We start from the raw sequence: 16230 nt of genomic DNA, 5'->3' as shown, positions 1-16230 counted from the left end.
CTTCTCTGTTCTAACTCCTGGTTTTCCAGCCCCATTTTCAGGCTGAATGAAACACTGTGATGCCTGCAGGGCACAGCACAGATTTCCCCTGAACCTTCCCTGTGACGCTGCTCAGGACAAACCTGTCCCAAGCTTTGCACTCCCTCTATTCCAAGAGCTGATGGACAGGAATGTCCCCTTGAAGCAGCACATGCAGTGTTTATTCATTCCTATAAACCAGGATGTCAGTTTGAGCTGATCTGCTGACTATTCATCTGCAGCTTATTTACTCTGGAACTGCTTGTTTTCCTTGCAAGCTCCTGTGCTGCAGATTCCTGCTGTCTGTGACTGCAGCACAGAACACACAAATAAACTTCCACAGGGTCATGCAGTATTGCCTCATCACCTCCTGGATTTCAAGGTGTTTTTTTTTTTTCCCCCAGTGTCTTAAATTACTTATCCCTCAAATTCCTGAAAGGAACAAGCAGAAGCATTGTCTACACTGACAAAAAAGTCAGGTATTTCCATTCTTTAGGCTTAACTTTAAATTAAGTCTCCAGAGCCCCTTATGCCAGTATTATCTATCGTGCCATTAACCCACACCTTTATGCAACAGAAAAACATACTGCATTTCAGTCCAAGCTTCTAATGATTTTTATTCCTACCAACTATAATATTTATCTGTATCTCATTCCATCTAAATGTCGAAGCAAGACACTATTTACTTATTAAAAAAAGACCCTGTCCTCCGTGATTTTCTCAGGACCTTAAGATGGCTTACATATGCACAAAGCCAAAATAATATTCTAACTCAGTTTTTAAAGAAAGGTGCAGGATAATTCAGTAATTCTATTTTGGACATGTCCCACACATGCATGCAGTTATTTCTTTGAACACATCAGTAATACCAACTGAATGTCATACACATGAAATCTTTTTGTCACTTAAAAAGACCTGGTAATTGTTGCATTAAATGCATTGCAGGTCGATGTTTGCTCAGAGCTGTACTCACATTGGCAGTCAGCTGAGTTGTCAGAGCTGACACTTTTTCTTGGGATGCATCCAGTTCTCTCCGCAGCTTGCGAATCTGTGGGGTTGAAGAGAGAACTTCAGTGCATCATAACCAGAAGAAATAAAACAGCAAGGCACAAAGTGCAGAGCATCATTTATGCTTGTCAGAGAGGATGTGCTCTTACCTCTGACTGGCACTTCTCTTCAGGCTGTAAAATAAAAGAAGTATGTGAGGATATTACAGTGTAACCACCCTGACAAATTTATGCAAATTCTCTTTTTGTATTTCAAATGTGAATTCCTTATTCTGGGTTCCCACATCCATACTCAGTCTAATTTCACCCCCTCATTTATTTACTCTTAAGGGAAACAGGCTGCTGGGTGTACTCTCTCCTGCAGGAAGGAATTTGGGCTCCAGCTCCCAGCCTGCTGACCAGAGCACCTCTGATCCCAGTCAGGGAAGTGTGAACAAGTCCTGGCTCTGTCCACAAGGAGCACGAGGCTCTGAGGAACCAGGACTGCCACAGAACTTGGCTGATTCCAGGCAATCCCCTTGGGAAGGAGGTCACATTTCTGCATTCCAAAGTGATGTGAAAAATAAAAATAAAATTAAAAACTCCTCCCGCTTGGGTGCTGCCCAGGCACTGTGGCAATGACAAAGTGAGGACACACAGCCAGCTGTGATGTGCTGACCACTCACTGTGGTCACCATGACAGAACTGTGGCTGTTTCGAACCACAGCTGTCAGCCAAGGAGAAGTTTGGGGTAGAAGTCACACACTCTCACTGTTTGTGAGTAAACATGCTCCACCACCAGCCAGCAGCAAAATGACCCCCATCCAAACCCACTGCTGGGGCCACTCCTGCAGCAGGCACAGGAACCTGAAGCTCTGAGTGCTCCCCTGCACTTTCAAACTCCAGCCAGCCTTATTTTAGGGTCAGATAACCAAAATGAATACATACTTGTGGAGAAAATCTAACTGGCAGAGTGAATAAATGGCCTTTCTTAGAATTACTAGTATCTGAGCATTAAAAAGTGGACTTAGAACTTCTTTAGCAGCAAATCATTGATACAAGGATGGGATGATTTTATTCAGCAAATTCCAGGATGCTGTAAGTAATGAAGTTCAAATCTCCCATTACGTAATGAGGTGCTTTGTAGCAAAACCTACTTAGCACAGCAAAAAATACAGACTCAGAAAATCAAGGGCTGCTTTTAGGCCACTGAAACCTGTGTTTAATGAGGATACTGCTAAATATCCACAGGCATCTTCAAGAACGTAAACATTCCTTTCCTAGCTAGCATTCAGAACACAATCAAATGAAAACTGCTTTTTCCCTGCTCCTTGAATGGCAAAACTAGCACAGCAAGAGCAGCCAATCCAATAATTTTGATGAATAAATAAACTCTCCGTTCTGTTATACTCACTGTGGAATAAATAGATGATGTACTGGACACCAAAGAGAGAGAAGAACCATGCACTAAAGGAAAGAAAATAAACACAACGAATGTAAGTGCACTAACCACAGAGTGGAATCATCATCAAAAATCACCCACTGTCAACCACCAATCTGCTGAAGAAATCCCTTCATAAATTTCATCATCCATCATAAACTGAATTCTATTATTACACCAATAATGTTTGAAGCATGCATTGCCAGTTGATACAATCCACAACTTTGAACTTGGGGAAGCTGTTTTAAAATTCTCATAAGATTTGTTTGTTTGGGAAAATGAGGTGTGGCCAAGAAAGCTTTAAAAAGTTTTGATGAAGATCTGTTCTGAAATAAATATTTCCATAGACAGTTGATCTTTAAATTCTTCCAGAAGGGCTTACTCAAGAATAAAAAAAACCCCAAGAAATGCAGACAAGATTACAAAATTAAATCTAAGTATCTGATCTTCAGTTTTAGGTGAGATTGAGGGGTTTTTTAAAGACCAAGATGGGAATGTCCTGAGAAAAGCATAACACCCAGCCCCAGTGCATAACCAGATGCTCCACGAAAAGATGTGGAGGACTCAAAAAAAAGTCTAATTTTAGGCCTGTGAATTGTCCTCTAAATTGTCCTTCTGCTGATTGTATCTATGTGCATCAATGAGCTCAAAATTCCCTTTCCCTGCAAGGCTTCTTGGTCTTTCTTTAAAGCAATGACATTTTTTTAACAAGGCGAAGTTTGTTCTCTCATAAAGAAATGAACAGTGAAAACGTGGCCACAAAACTTCCTGCAAAAGGATTAATTTCAAGCAATTTTTGCATTTAAATTCAATAAAGGACACACATATACACTGATGGCCTAGATGATCTTCACAAGTCCCTTCCAGCCCTTGCTGTTCTCTGGTTCTCAAGGCTCTCACCATCAATCAGGATTTACATATAAATACAGCATCATTTCATTCTTTATTACACTATTGAAAAAAGTACCTGAAGCTATTCTTTCTGCTACTGAAACATGCAAAATTACTTTTCCTTTATTTTTATTTTTAGAAACCGATAGTACTGAACTGAAACTTTCCCTCAAAATTCAGGTAACTGAACACAAATCATACAAAATACCATAAAATCACTTTTTCTTTCTTTTAAGTCCTCCAGCCAAAAAAAAACAAAAGAAAAAAAGGTTTAGAAAAGCTGCCATTTTTGTCTAATTACCTACTGCAATTCTACATTCGTAATAAATGGGTTCTGCTTTCCCACTGACACAATATCCTAAGGCAATACTGGAAAGAGAAGTAAACAGGGTCTAAGTTGGCTTCTGAAGGAATTTAGGACAATTTAAAAAACCCACAAGAAAGCAAAAAAAACCCAAAACCCTCACACCCATTCGCTTTCTCTGGGTAATCATATTTTCAATTAAAATGATCCTTCTAGTCAGGCATTAAGGACTAAACTGCACCAAATAAAATAAAAATAAGAGCAAAGATGGGAATTCCAGGGGTGGAAGCTACATCAGACCATTGCTTTGCCTGCTGTGACCTCTCTGCCATTAACTCTTTAACTGCTGCTGAATCCACTGACACATTTTGTCTGTAAGGAAAAATTCTCCTGAGTTCAGAAATTCAGTTCTTTGCAGTTGTTTCAGAGCTGCTGCTGCTGAATCAGTTGATTCCTTGGGTGTCTCTGCACCCCTGTGCTAAGAGGAGGAATGGATAACCAATCTCCCCATAACAAATTGCATACACGCCCCTTCAGCCATCATTTTCCAAGCTGGAGATTTCAATTTGAACTCTGTATCACAGATGTTCTGTGCTTAACATCTCCTCACTGTTCTTTGCTTGCCTTTTCCCGTAAGATTTTCAAGATGGAAAGCCCAAAGTGAGGCAATACTGCACAAGGCCACAAGTGGACTCACACAGGGAACAGGATATTATTCTCTGGTCTGCCTTGCTGTATTTTTCCTTGTTGGATTTTTTTTTCCTACTAAGAGATGTAACCAAAACAGAGCCCTACCAGCTGGCCAGAGAGGAAACAGAAACCTTTACCGTGGACTTGGTCACACACGTCTTGGAGTCAGCATCAGCTGGAATTTTTAAAATCATATTGGGACTTTAATACAGGAGGGAAGACTCAAAATGAGAAAAAAGGGGAAGGACATGTAACTCTGGGAATCTGACTCCTGCCTTGTGAAACACCACCATCACATAGGATCCTGGATTTATTTAGGCTGGAAATGACCTCTGAGATCACCCAGCCCAATCATTAAGCCAGCACTGCCAAGGCCATCACTAAACCATGTCCCCAAGTGCCACAAGGACATGGCTCCTAAACTCCTCCACCAATGGTGGCTCAGGTGCATCATTTCACATTTCTCATCTCAAGGACAGCTACGGAGTTAATGTATTTGTGCAATTTCTTTTTAAACTATCTGCAGATGGCTACTTGAAGGCTATTTAATTAGCAGCCTGAAGGCAGTTATGCTCTCGATGCAATTCCTTGCAGTTTCTTGCAGCCAGCATGCATCTGCACGCAGCCCACAAACCCAAATTGCTCTGCAGCTATTATTTTAAAGCACTGTAAATGCACAGGCAAGCATGTATCATTTTTAATGCTAGAAAAGAAAGGCTCTATCACCCGCCCAGAGAGCAGAAAGACCAACCTGACAACAATACTGGGGTATTGCAGTCAGTAGAACAAAAAGGAATAACAATTTATACCCCAACAATAATAAATTTAGGGTTTTTTTCTCTTGGAGGCTGAAGTATCAGGGTGGAGCCAGTGGCAGCCCAGCTCCTGGGGAAGACTGTTGGCTGGGGGAGCGGGGAAACTGGAGAGCCAAGAGCCCACTCAATTTTTAGGCTGCATTTTTTCCCCATGAAGTTCTGGTGAGTTTGGGGACTGCTCCTGCTGGCACCTCCACAGCCCTGAACGTGGCTGTACCTCACACCCAGAGACAGGAGGAGAAAAGGCTTTAAAGAATAAATCCTGGCCCTGCCGAAGTTAATGAGAAGCAAATGTCTTCTAATCTTACGTGCTAGGAAATAATTAAGGAGTAGGTTGGTGAGCTTCATTTAGGACCTGGATTTATGCTTCACTGACGCTGGGTGATGGTATAAAATCAATTTGTTCACTAACCACCAATTTAAATTTCTATAATACTTTTTAATCTGTTCTCTCAAGGTGAAGGCAGATCTCTGCTATATTCAGAAACACTTCATCACTCAGACCTTGTGATTCCCTGAGAAATAAGCAGGACCTAATAGCAGGTGACTCCTGCCTTCCCTGCAGCCAGGGAAGTGTTAGAAGACCTCTCTCCTGAAGACAAAAATGGAGAGACTACAGCTAAACATTCAATCCATCTGGTAAAACATAATGACCCTTTTAGGAGTGCAAATCTGAGGAAAATCTAAAAGGGATCTTCAGCATGTCCACTGTAATTTCCAATTCCTTCCTTGGATACAAAAGTGGTATTTTCCAACCACTTTCAAGTCCATAATTTGGTGGATATGTCTTGGACTTCATTTTTATTACTTTTTTTCAAATGAATAAAAAACGTTTAATAGAAATTTCACCTAACTGTTTTCAAATTCTCATTTTCTTCTTTTTTTTTCTTTTTTTTTTAATGGCTTGTCTTCAAACACACAATATTTATTAAATGTTTATCACACCTAGCCTCTCTGCTGGACTAGAATTTCTGAGCTACAGGACAGAGTTTAACCTCCACTGCTCCAAAATGGTTTTGCTGCAATTTTGAGCACAGTTAAAAGACTAAGGCTACAATTTTGTCAACAAAACTCAAGTTCTGCTGCAGTAGCTCTCTCAGTAAATCACAGATGCAGTAACTCAAATTCCTTCACAGATTAGGGGACAATTTAGTAGGAGCATGACTGTTTATCACAGCATGAAACTTGACTGAGCATCTGGCAGTCTCTGACTGTTTATGATCATTCAGCTTTCTGAGAGCAAACCAAGGTTAATTCCTGCAATGACCCAGCTCTTAGCCCTCCAGCATTATTCTCATCATTTTCAGCCTCTAATGAAAATCCTTAGCCACAGACCTCTAAAAATACAATTAAATGTACTGAAGTTAGGCTGACAAAATTCAATAACCAATTATCAATTAATCTTTCCAGAGACATACCCAATACATATTTTCTACCTCCTCCAACGGCAAAAAAACCCTGTGATGGGATAACCAGAATCTCCAGGAAGGCACTTTGTGGATCTCAAAGGCTTCTGCAACACTGAAGTGTGGCTCCCATGCATGCCTGGGTCTTGGGGAGCAACAACCATGGGGCACTGGTGTTAACAGTGCAGGTCTTCAGAAGCAGAGCAAAGAGCAATCAAAGGCTTGTGTGGCCTGTAAAGCACAATCAAGCTCCCACCCCTTGCCAGAAAAGAGATTTAAGACTCAAAGAGTTCATGTTGAAGGAGTTTCCTATGAACCACTCCATGCCTGACTTTTCAAAGTGACTGCAGTGCTTGAGGTGTGTGCTCACAGCCACAAGAATGCCTGATCAGGAGCAACCAAACTAAACATTCATTTATAAGTAAATGTTTTTTCTTATTACATTTACATGGTTTCTTTTTATCAGGTGACAGATGATGAAACACTAAAAAGACAAGCCTAGATGTTTCAAAGAACTACTCAATTCCTTTCCTTGGAGAATCTGTTGCATCAGGACATTCAACAGAAATGAAAAGGAAAGACAATTTGAGTACAGATTAAGCACTGGAAAAATTGCTAGGATAGAAACAGGTTGTTTTATCTATAGATAAGGGATACTATCTGTATCTATCTATAGATATCTATATCATCTATATCTATAGATAAGTTCTACTAATCTGCAGTGGAACTGTGGAAATGCAAGTTCAGAATACCACTATTGAAGAAACACTCTAAGCACGAATTAGTTGTTCTGAGAGCACTAAAAATGAAGCACAGGATAAGTTCAAGCCATTTTTTGAGCAGCCAAGGTCTAGGTGCAACACTTATTTCCCATGTCTGACCAAAACAATCACTGAATAAACACCATTCTCTCTGGTGACCAGTGACAGGACCTGAGGGAAGGGTCTGAAGCTGTGCCAGGGGAGGTTTAGGTTGGATATCAGGAAAAGGCTCTTCATCCAGAGTGTGACTGGGCACCGGAACGGGCTCCCCAGGGCAGTGGGCACAGCACCAAGCCTGGCAGAGTTTCAGGGTGCTTGGACAGTGCTCTTGGGCACGTGGGGTGACTGCTGGGGTGTCCTGGGCAGGGCTAGGAGCTGGATGTGACGATCCTCGCGGGTCTCCTCCAACACTGCGATCAGAACAACCGCGCCTAGGCCTGCGGTGTTCCCTAACACCGAGAAAGCCGTGCTGGGACAGAAAAGCTCCGAGCTCCCACACCACCAGCACCCCCTGAGCCCCCGCAGCCCCCCTGAGCCCGACTGACCCTCCTCGAAGCCGTCGCGGAAGGAGCCGGAGCGGCTCATGGTGCGGCTCTTCTCGTCCAGGGACATGGAGCTGTTGCGGAGGCGCGTGTCGCCGTAGGGGTCGTAGGGCGCGTCGGCGTTGGACAGGCTGTGCGTGCGCAGCATGCTGGGGTTGGACAGGCTCAGCTGCGCCGCGCTCGTGGGGCTCGCTGCAAGGACGGCAACACAGGGGATGTTACTGCTGCAACTTGCATCACTGCTGCAATCACGGTACTGCTGCAACCGTGTTCCTGCTGCAACCACGTTACTGCTGCAACCAGGTTACGGCTATAATCACGTTACTGCTGCAACCCGCATTACTGCTACAACCATGTTACTGCTGCAATCACGTCACTGCTGCAACCGTGTTGGTGCTGCAACCCTTGTTACTGCTACAACCATGCTACTGCTGCAACCATGTTACTGCTGCAACCCTTGTTACTGCTACAATCTACTGTTGCAACTGTGTTACTACTGCAACCATGCTAGGGTTGATACTGTGTTACTCCTGCAACCGCATTACCGCTGCAACCGCATTACCACCACAACTGCATTACTGCCACGGCTGTGTGATGGCTGCAACAATGCTACAATTGCAGCTGCATTACTGCTGCGACCACTTTATGGCTGAAATTGTGTTACTGTTGCAGCTGCGTTACTGCTACAACCACATTAATGCTGCAGCCACTCCACTGCTGCAACCCTGTTACTGTTGCAACCATGCTACTGTTGCAACTGCATTGCTGCTGCAACTCTGTTACGGTTGCAGCTGTGGATTTTCACGCTCAGTTTGTTTTTTAATTTTGCGTGCAGCTACCAGTAAACGTTCTTCTTCCCCCGCCCACTACTTCAGAGGCACAAGGTTTTGATATGGTCTTCCCCAGGCTTCATTGTTTTTCAAGAGGTGTGCAAGCTAGGCTAGTGAATGTGAAAACTCGAGTAAAATAAGGTTGTTTTAAATGCTGTTTAAAATGTTTAAATGTTTTACACAAAAAATGTTTACACGTTTACATTTACACTTTCCGTGTTCCCGCAAACAAGCTCAGTCACCTCACTAACACCTCCCAGGCATGAACTAATTAACCCCTCATTTAATTTGGAACTGCTCTTCCACAAAAATTGTGGTGTTTTGTCTACACAGAGCAAGACTTACCTTCTTCAAAGCCTTCAAGTTCTAAGAAAATGACATTTTTGTATGTATTTTAGTCAATAATGTACAGAGCTTTAGTTCCTAACAGCTGTATACTTCAGGACTTTCTTTCCACTATGATGTCCTGAGAACTGTAAAATACTGGTTTTGCCTTACAAGCCAATATTCTCCCAGCTAGTGTTTAGAGTACAAAAGTATTCCAATCTCACATTTCTCAAAAGAACTTCTGTGCTAAAATGATGCCTGCTATTTACTAAGTATTAGTTGATTTGTGGGTAAAACAAGAGAACAAAATGATTGTTCATCTGGGCAGGTTCTTCTTGGTGTGCTGTCTTTGCCTGTTTCTATACAGACCATCAACTGATAGACAATATCAGAAGACAGGATAATTCAGTTTACAGGTGCTCGACTTTCATATCATCATTTGCTCTTGAATTAAATCCAGTGACTCCTCTGATCCACTATCTCTAAGTTGTCTTCGTAAGAACATATAAAAACATGTTTTCTTTTTTATTGTATTCATTGCTGTTTGTGGCCAAATAGCTTTTGAAGCTAATACAAATAATCTCCAACATGCTACCTAAAGAGTTAAGTTTCTGGGCCCATGACAACATTTTCTGGTTATTTTTTTTGAATTTCATTAACTTTCCTGACAGTTTGCTAGCTGTTGGAAATGTAGCCATGCTGTGTGTGTATTCAGCTGAAATTTTGCTAAGTGTCAGTTTATTTAAAGCCACTTATTGAATGTGTTTCTTTCCAGAACACTCAAAGAAGGGCTCTAGAATGTCATTACTGCAACTTAAAACTACACTAGAAATGAGTGACTGTGCAATCTGCTTAAAAATTCACACACGAAGTTCACAAGTGCAAGCTTAAGTATTTTGCACATAATTATTATATATAAACTAGCTATTATAGAGAAACTATCATAAAAAATATATTTACTTTAAATAATAATATTATCTATTATGGAGGGGCTTCTGAAAGTCATAAACAAACAGGCATTTTCTTTTCAAACGTCACTTAAAGACAAAATTTACAAACCTGAAGGAATTGCAAAGCAGCTAAGTGATATTTAAGCAGCCCACCAGAGATGAGCACCATTAGCACTTTAAATCAGGTTATTTCAGCTGCACATAGGGTCAACCAAAATCTGCAATGCTTCATCGATCCTGCCAATCAGCTTCTACTGTTTCCTTCATTTAAAATGTGTCTATCAATGAAATTAAGTGAAGGAATGGCAGTTTTTCTGACCTGAAACTCCCCTGACTTGTATATATTGCTTGATTGAGCTTTCTGCGATTTTCCTACGAGCCACTTGAAAAAGACAAAGCTAAAACACCAAACTGCTGAGAGCAGCACATACAGTAAGTAAAATGTTTGGATTTTAGAGAATTATTACTGTAGAGCAGGCAACATCTTGGGTCCTCTAAGCACCCCAATGTGTGATATTACCCGACAGCTCTACTGAACATGTTATAAAGCTCACAATTTAGATGAAGGGATCTAATTACTCCCAGAGAAGCAAAGTTACTGCAAGTATGGCACCTTTGGGCATACGAGATAATGATGCTAATTAGTCACTCTCATTTCAATGCAAGTGGTTCCTCAGGTTCAGTGTGGGCCTTGGAGCTGCTGTAAGGAAATGATCTTGTGCAACACGCTGCTCTCAGGACACACAATGTTTGATTCAAACAGAGAATTCTTATTCACCCAGCTGCGAGAAGTTAAATCTGGTTCCAGAGGGGGATGTGATGCTGGATCCAGATGAAAATGGGGAATTGGCAGCAGTATCCTGCAGTCCTCCTGCTGAATGGGACCGGAGCCATTCCTTTGCGTCCTCTTGACTACGGAGCTGCGAGGATGGAGTATATCTGCAAAAACAATTTTCACTGTGAACTCTGATATTTATTTCACTTTTTTGTTTAAAAAAACAACAAACAACCATGAAATGTCACAAGGCTTGGGGTGAGAGAGAGAGAGAGAGAGAAAGAAAAATGGAAGAATCCTCATATGAAATTAAAGGATTAAATAACATAAACCAAATAGAATTCTGAATTAAGGAGCTGCTCCAAGCTCTTCCATCATGTTCCTAATTCATTTCACCTCTGTTTTTGGGGAAAAAAACCAAACACAAAGTTATTTCCTATGGCTTCAGGTATAATCAAACCAGAGTGAATCAAAAGTTACAGGTAGAAGTTGTGCAGTGTAGAAACTGCAGGATAAAATGTAGGGTGTGCTACATCATATGATATAAAAATAACATGCAAGTTGGAAAAGCTTTCCTAAAGTTATGCCAAAATCCTAACACTAGTCAAATATTTTGGTACATCAATAATATTAGCTGACTTTTTGTGATATTATAACCAAATTCAAGTCAGTAAAGCCATTATCAAGGACTTTTTTCAACAAGCTGTGACCCGATATTTCATATTCCAGAGACATTCATGTAAGGCCTGTGGAGGTGTATCCCATCTAGTTCAAAACTAACAGCATTAAGGAGACTGTGTTTACCCTTTCCTGAAGGCAATGAAAACAGCAGAAACGTGGTCTGTGCCAACATCAGTGGCAAAACACCCACTGGCTTCAGCCTAAGCTTGATTTATTGAGTGTATGTGTGAAAAATGGGTATGTCAGGACAGGTATTATGTGAGCTACGTGACAGGGGACAGGAACCAACAGCCACAGCAGCATGGAAACTCTTGTCTGCTGAAGGAATTCTGTGTCTGTCTTGGGCTGTGCCATCACCTTTGGACAAATATTTATGAGTTATTAGCTCTCCTTCCAAAAACTCAGAGCCTATTATTTGCTGATACTATCTATTTAATTAATTTGACTCCCTTCAAGTAAATGCCCTACAGTAAGACAGCACTTATTAAGACTATTTTAAATCAATCAGAACACTGCAATAAGTTAAAAAGTCAAACTGCTTTCAAAAAATACATTCCTTCTTCTGCTTATGCCTCAACACTTCAGCAGCAGTCCCTGACAATCTGCATCTCTTAAAGTTTGCGTTTAAATCAGTTTATTTAAAAAAGGGCTTTAAAAAGTCATGTTACTTTAACACATTAGAGATTTATTTTTGTTTTCAGCATTAATACCTACCTCTTCAGCACTCAAATGTTTTGGCCTTAGAAGAGAGTATTTACTAGAGACATACTTGAGGACCACAGAAAGATTAAAACAAGTTGCCATTTTAAGGAAGGCTTTTAGTACTCAGCTTCAGGGGACAAGGCTGCTGTGAAGAACAAGATGCACAGCACAGAAAAAAAATCACAGCTGCAGTTGCAAGGCAGTGATCCCAGAAGCTGCATTAAGCAATTCAGAAGCTGCCATTTCCTAAACTGTATATTCTCTAACACGTAAAGCATTGGATTAACATAGAAAAAACCAGGATGATATAAAAATCACTACCTTACAGATGTACAAAATATGTGAGAAGACAACTGGTGAAAGTTTATTTGGTGATTTTTTTGTTGTTGTTATTTTCTACAGGAGTAGAGCCCTACAGATTTTGGTATTCTGATGCAATTTTTTTTATTATTGATATGTCCAATTTCATCCTGAAAGGTTTGGCATGATCTTGTAAATCCTTTCTATTTATATAACAACACCAAGGTTCCCAGGGTTAAAACAATCACAGGTCATTCCATGTAACAGCCACAGAAACAGCAACATTATTATTTTTAAATCAAGCCCAGGGATGGTTCAAGATGCTTTTCAGCAATTAAGCCAGCAAAAAACACATTTCTTGCTCCAAGCAGAGAGGCCACTGGATGAAAAAAGCACAGCTGTCAATGGCCTTCTTTGAGGATTGAAAGAAAGCAAGAAAGGAAGAAAGCAAGAAAGAAAGCAAGCAAGAAAGAATGAAGGCAGGAAGGAAAAAAGAAAGAGGGAGTATTGTTGCCACCTCTTGCAAACTGCAACCATCACCACCAGCCACAACAGAAACACAAAGCAAACTCCAAAGGCACCACAAAAGATGTTAAACCACGTGGAGACACCAATACCTGAGTCCCTTCTTAGGCAAAGTGTTCCTATCAAGATGTGGGTCGCTGCAGAAAAGTTAAAAGAAAAGAACTTCAGAGAAGAACAAAAGGGAAGGAGTAAGATCAGGACGAAGGACGCACAAACATCGGCATCACCTTTTCACAGAAAAAGGTGCTGGGGCCTCCCTACAGAAACATGCACAGACCTCCTCACCCAGGTGGGGTTTGCACAAACATGCAGCTGGTACCATGCCAATGATCCACATCTGTCCACAACCTCATTTCCCTGTGTCTCCTACCCACAATGAACAAAAATGGCTCTTTAAACATCAAATGGGTGTTCAAAAAGACGCTTTTCAGCAGGCTATTGGTAAAACCTGATGGGAATCTTCAAGTCCAAACCAGCTTCCCATCATTTCTTTCAGCAGACACCATTTAGGGAATGCAACTAATTACTGTACAGAGGTCTTGAGCCCAGACTGTTTAAATTCCCAAATCTTAGCCTCAGTTCCCTTAGCGAAGTAAAATGGACCCATCAGTCAACCAAAACTCAATGATTTCAGTTTATGTTTTTACAACTGATGAGCAGAGCCTGTTAATTTGGTTTTTTTTTAAAAATATCCCCACGCTTAAGTAAATTAATTAAATGACAACCCTTATAGCTAAGTTACAGTATGTGACTGATTAAAATTACATCAGAGAGCAAAAGTCAGCTAGAATCTTTAGATTTGTGTCATCTTTTCTTAACTTTGGCATTCATTTGTACAAGGATGAATGTACCTAAGCACTTGGAAAACACTCATGAGCCAAGCTGCAGTAAGAGACTGACAACACTGAATGACACAGGGACTTCACGACAAAAAGGACAGGCCAGAAAGGCAGTGGGAAAAGCAGCATGCCAGAGGAATGCTGAAATGCTAGTGAGAGTTTAGATTTGTAGGGGGAAAAAAAAAAAAAAAGGGCATGATTTTCAAAGTGCCTTTGGCAAAGACACGAGGGGGGGGGTTAAAATACCCCCCCAAACCAAAGGACATTCCCAGAATCAAGAGCAACACCAAAAAAACATGCCAACTGTGCTGTTTGCCCCTCTCCAGAGTGATCTGGGTGGGCAGCTGGTGTTTGCAGGGACTCTCACTGGCATGTCTTTGGGTCAGTTCACAGCTGGATGATGAACACAGCAGGGCACTCCACTGAGCACAGCCTGGCACAAAACAATTTGCTTCACTGAGATGGGCAACAAAACCTACGGCCTCGTCCTGTCCTGAGACAGCATTACCTGTCCTGTCTCCTGGGCAAAGTATTTCGGCAGAATTTGGGGCTAGCAGCAGGGGAAGAGAGAGGGCTGGAAAGAGCAGTCCAACGAGACAGAAAACAAGAGAAGGAGTATTAGAATGAAAAGATGAGAGAACAAAAAGGAGTTATAATAAAACACAAACAGAGCCCCAAACTGTCAGAAAATTACATTCAGGTGCAATTTTCTCCACTGAGACACAGCTACAAAAATCTCGTGACCTGAGCTCATCCCTGCACATCAGGACTGATCTCGAGTGATGGGAAGAGTTCTGATGCCATCTCCAAGGGGTGCCTCAGACACCACTGCTGAGTTCACCCCAGGGTCAGCTCAGGGTGCCACCAATCCAGCTCTGAGGCTGGAAAAGCCCTGTTCCCTCCTCCCAGGTCCCACCCTGTATCCACACAAGTGCCAGTGAATCTCACCCCATACAGAGCTGGGGAACTGAGCAGCCTGAAACACAATTCAGCTGATTGTTTTTCACTTGGATGCAGCTTCCAGTAGGATTCAGGAAGCACTCACATGAATGCTTGCACTGAAATCCTGCAGGAAGCAACTGGAGATGGGAAAAGGCAGCAGGGAGAGGATGAGAAGGGATCAAGTGACTGTGGAGATGGGGACTTGTCTTTTCAGCATCACCTCCAGTTTGAAAGTCGTCAAATTCTGTGATCAAACAATTTAACAGGAAATGGCTGACTTTTCAAATCTCAACTGGAGAGTTTTTTAAAAATATCACTATCAGCTCAATTAACAGCAGATCTTTGGAAAGATAACCTAACTAAAATTCAAGTAGTAGCTACCATCTGGTAGCAAAAAAGAGTTGTCACATTGGCTGTGACAGCAAATTCAAAACCTCATCTGAACCCATCCTCCCGCTCTGAAGTGGGCTCCTCTCCTGGAATAACTCATCTGAGGGCCTAGTCCCAGAGGTACCTGCATTATAAGGCAGGAGGCACTGCTTGATCTGTATCTGCAGTGTTGGCTACTGCTGCCAGGGCTTCATTCCCACCTGAGATACAAACCTGGAAACAAGAGCAAGACCCACTCACCTTTCAGACAGCGTCGTCTTCACACTGCTGGTGCGGACGAAGGGAGTCAGGGAATCATCCTTGGAGGCTGGAATCAAGCCACTGGAGGAGTTATGGCTCAGCCCTCCTCCGCTGCTCAGGGAGATGTCGATGGACTCGCAGCTGGTGTGCAGGCTGCTGACAGACTGGTACCCGAGGCCGTCCTTGCTCACTGCAGAGGAGCTGCTGGCGTTGGTGCCCCACGTCAGGCTGTTGGAAGGAGCCGAGTGTGCAGAACTGGGGCTGGAAGCCAGCGGGGACTGGTTGAGATCTGTGTTTTTACCATAGAGGGGGCTGCTGCCCCCGCTGCTCAGCACGCCGCTGCCAGACGGGGAGTCCAGGTTACCCTGCTGGGTCATGGTGGCGTGAGGGTTGGAGATGACCACCGAGTTCTTCATGTTTTCAGCTGTTGTGATGGGGACTTGTTTGCTAGGCTTGCCACCAAAAAGTCTGTGAAAAAGAAGACAGCATGAAAAATACATAAAATGGAAGAGTAAACACAAGGGTTATTTCTATCTACACCATATATATCATCTTAGCTTCAGAAACCAGCACTGAGTACATGATCCTAGATTGCACATATGCAACTACACATTTATAATCCCCTTGTGTTCACTGTCCTTTGCAATAAAGCCCAGAGGCAACTACAACAGCTCCAAATCTATCTCAGGTGGCTCATCCTTGAATCATCAACCAATACTTTCACAAAGCCAAAATGCAGCTCCACAGAACTAAGATACAATCATATTAATCTTCTGTTCCTCAAGGGAAAAAGGACACCAGAGAAAGAGCCTGATTATGGAGCACTAGAGACTGAAAGCTCACTGACCAGGTAAATTCTGTGCAAATCACCAAAT

The 16230-nt window shown here is 42.1% G+C and overlaps 1 protein-coding gene across 1 annotated transcript in view; it reads right to left on the bottom strand.

Annotated features, from left to right (window-relative positions):
• Positions 1 to 16230, bottom strand: part of NAV2 (neuron navigator 2) — a 205607-nt gene that overhangs the window by 26839 nt on the left and 162538 nt on the right. Inside the window, exons 15-20 of the mRNA XM_063397550.1 lie at positions 15356 to 15823; positions 10740 to 10900; positions 7858 to 8046; positions 2419 to 2471; positions 1176 to 1199; positions 992 to 1066 (exon numbers count right to left, since the gene is read on the bottom strand). Of these exons, the coding sequence (XP_063253620.1) occupies positions 992 to 1066; positions 1176 to 1199; positions 2419 to 2471; positions 7858 to 8046; positions 10740 to 10900; positions 15356 to 15823 (970 nt within the window). The remainder of the gene's footprint in view (positions 1 to 991; positions 1067 to 1175; positions 1200 to 2418; positions 2472 to 7857; positions 8047 to 10739; positions 10901 to 15355; positions 15824 to 16230) is intronic.

This window comes from Prinia subflava, chromosome 5 (assembly GCF_021018805.1).
Source record: "Prinia subflava isolate CZ2003 ecotype Zambia chromosome 5, Cam_Psub_1.2, whole genome shotgun sequence".
Classification (NCBI taxonomy): Eukaryota; Metazoa; Chordata; class Aves; order Passeriformes; family Cisticolidae; genus Prinia; species Prinia subflava.
Note: the sequence above shows the minus strand (reverse complement) of the source record. Positions and strands in the feature narration are given on the sequence as shown.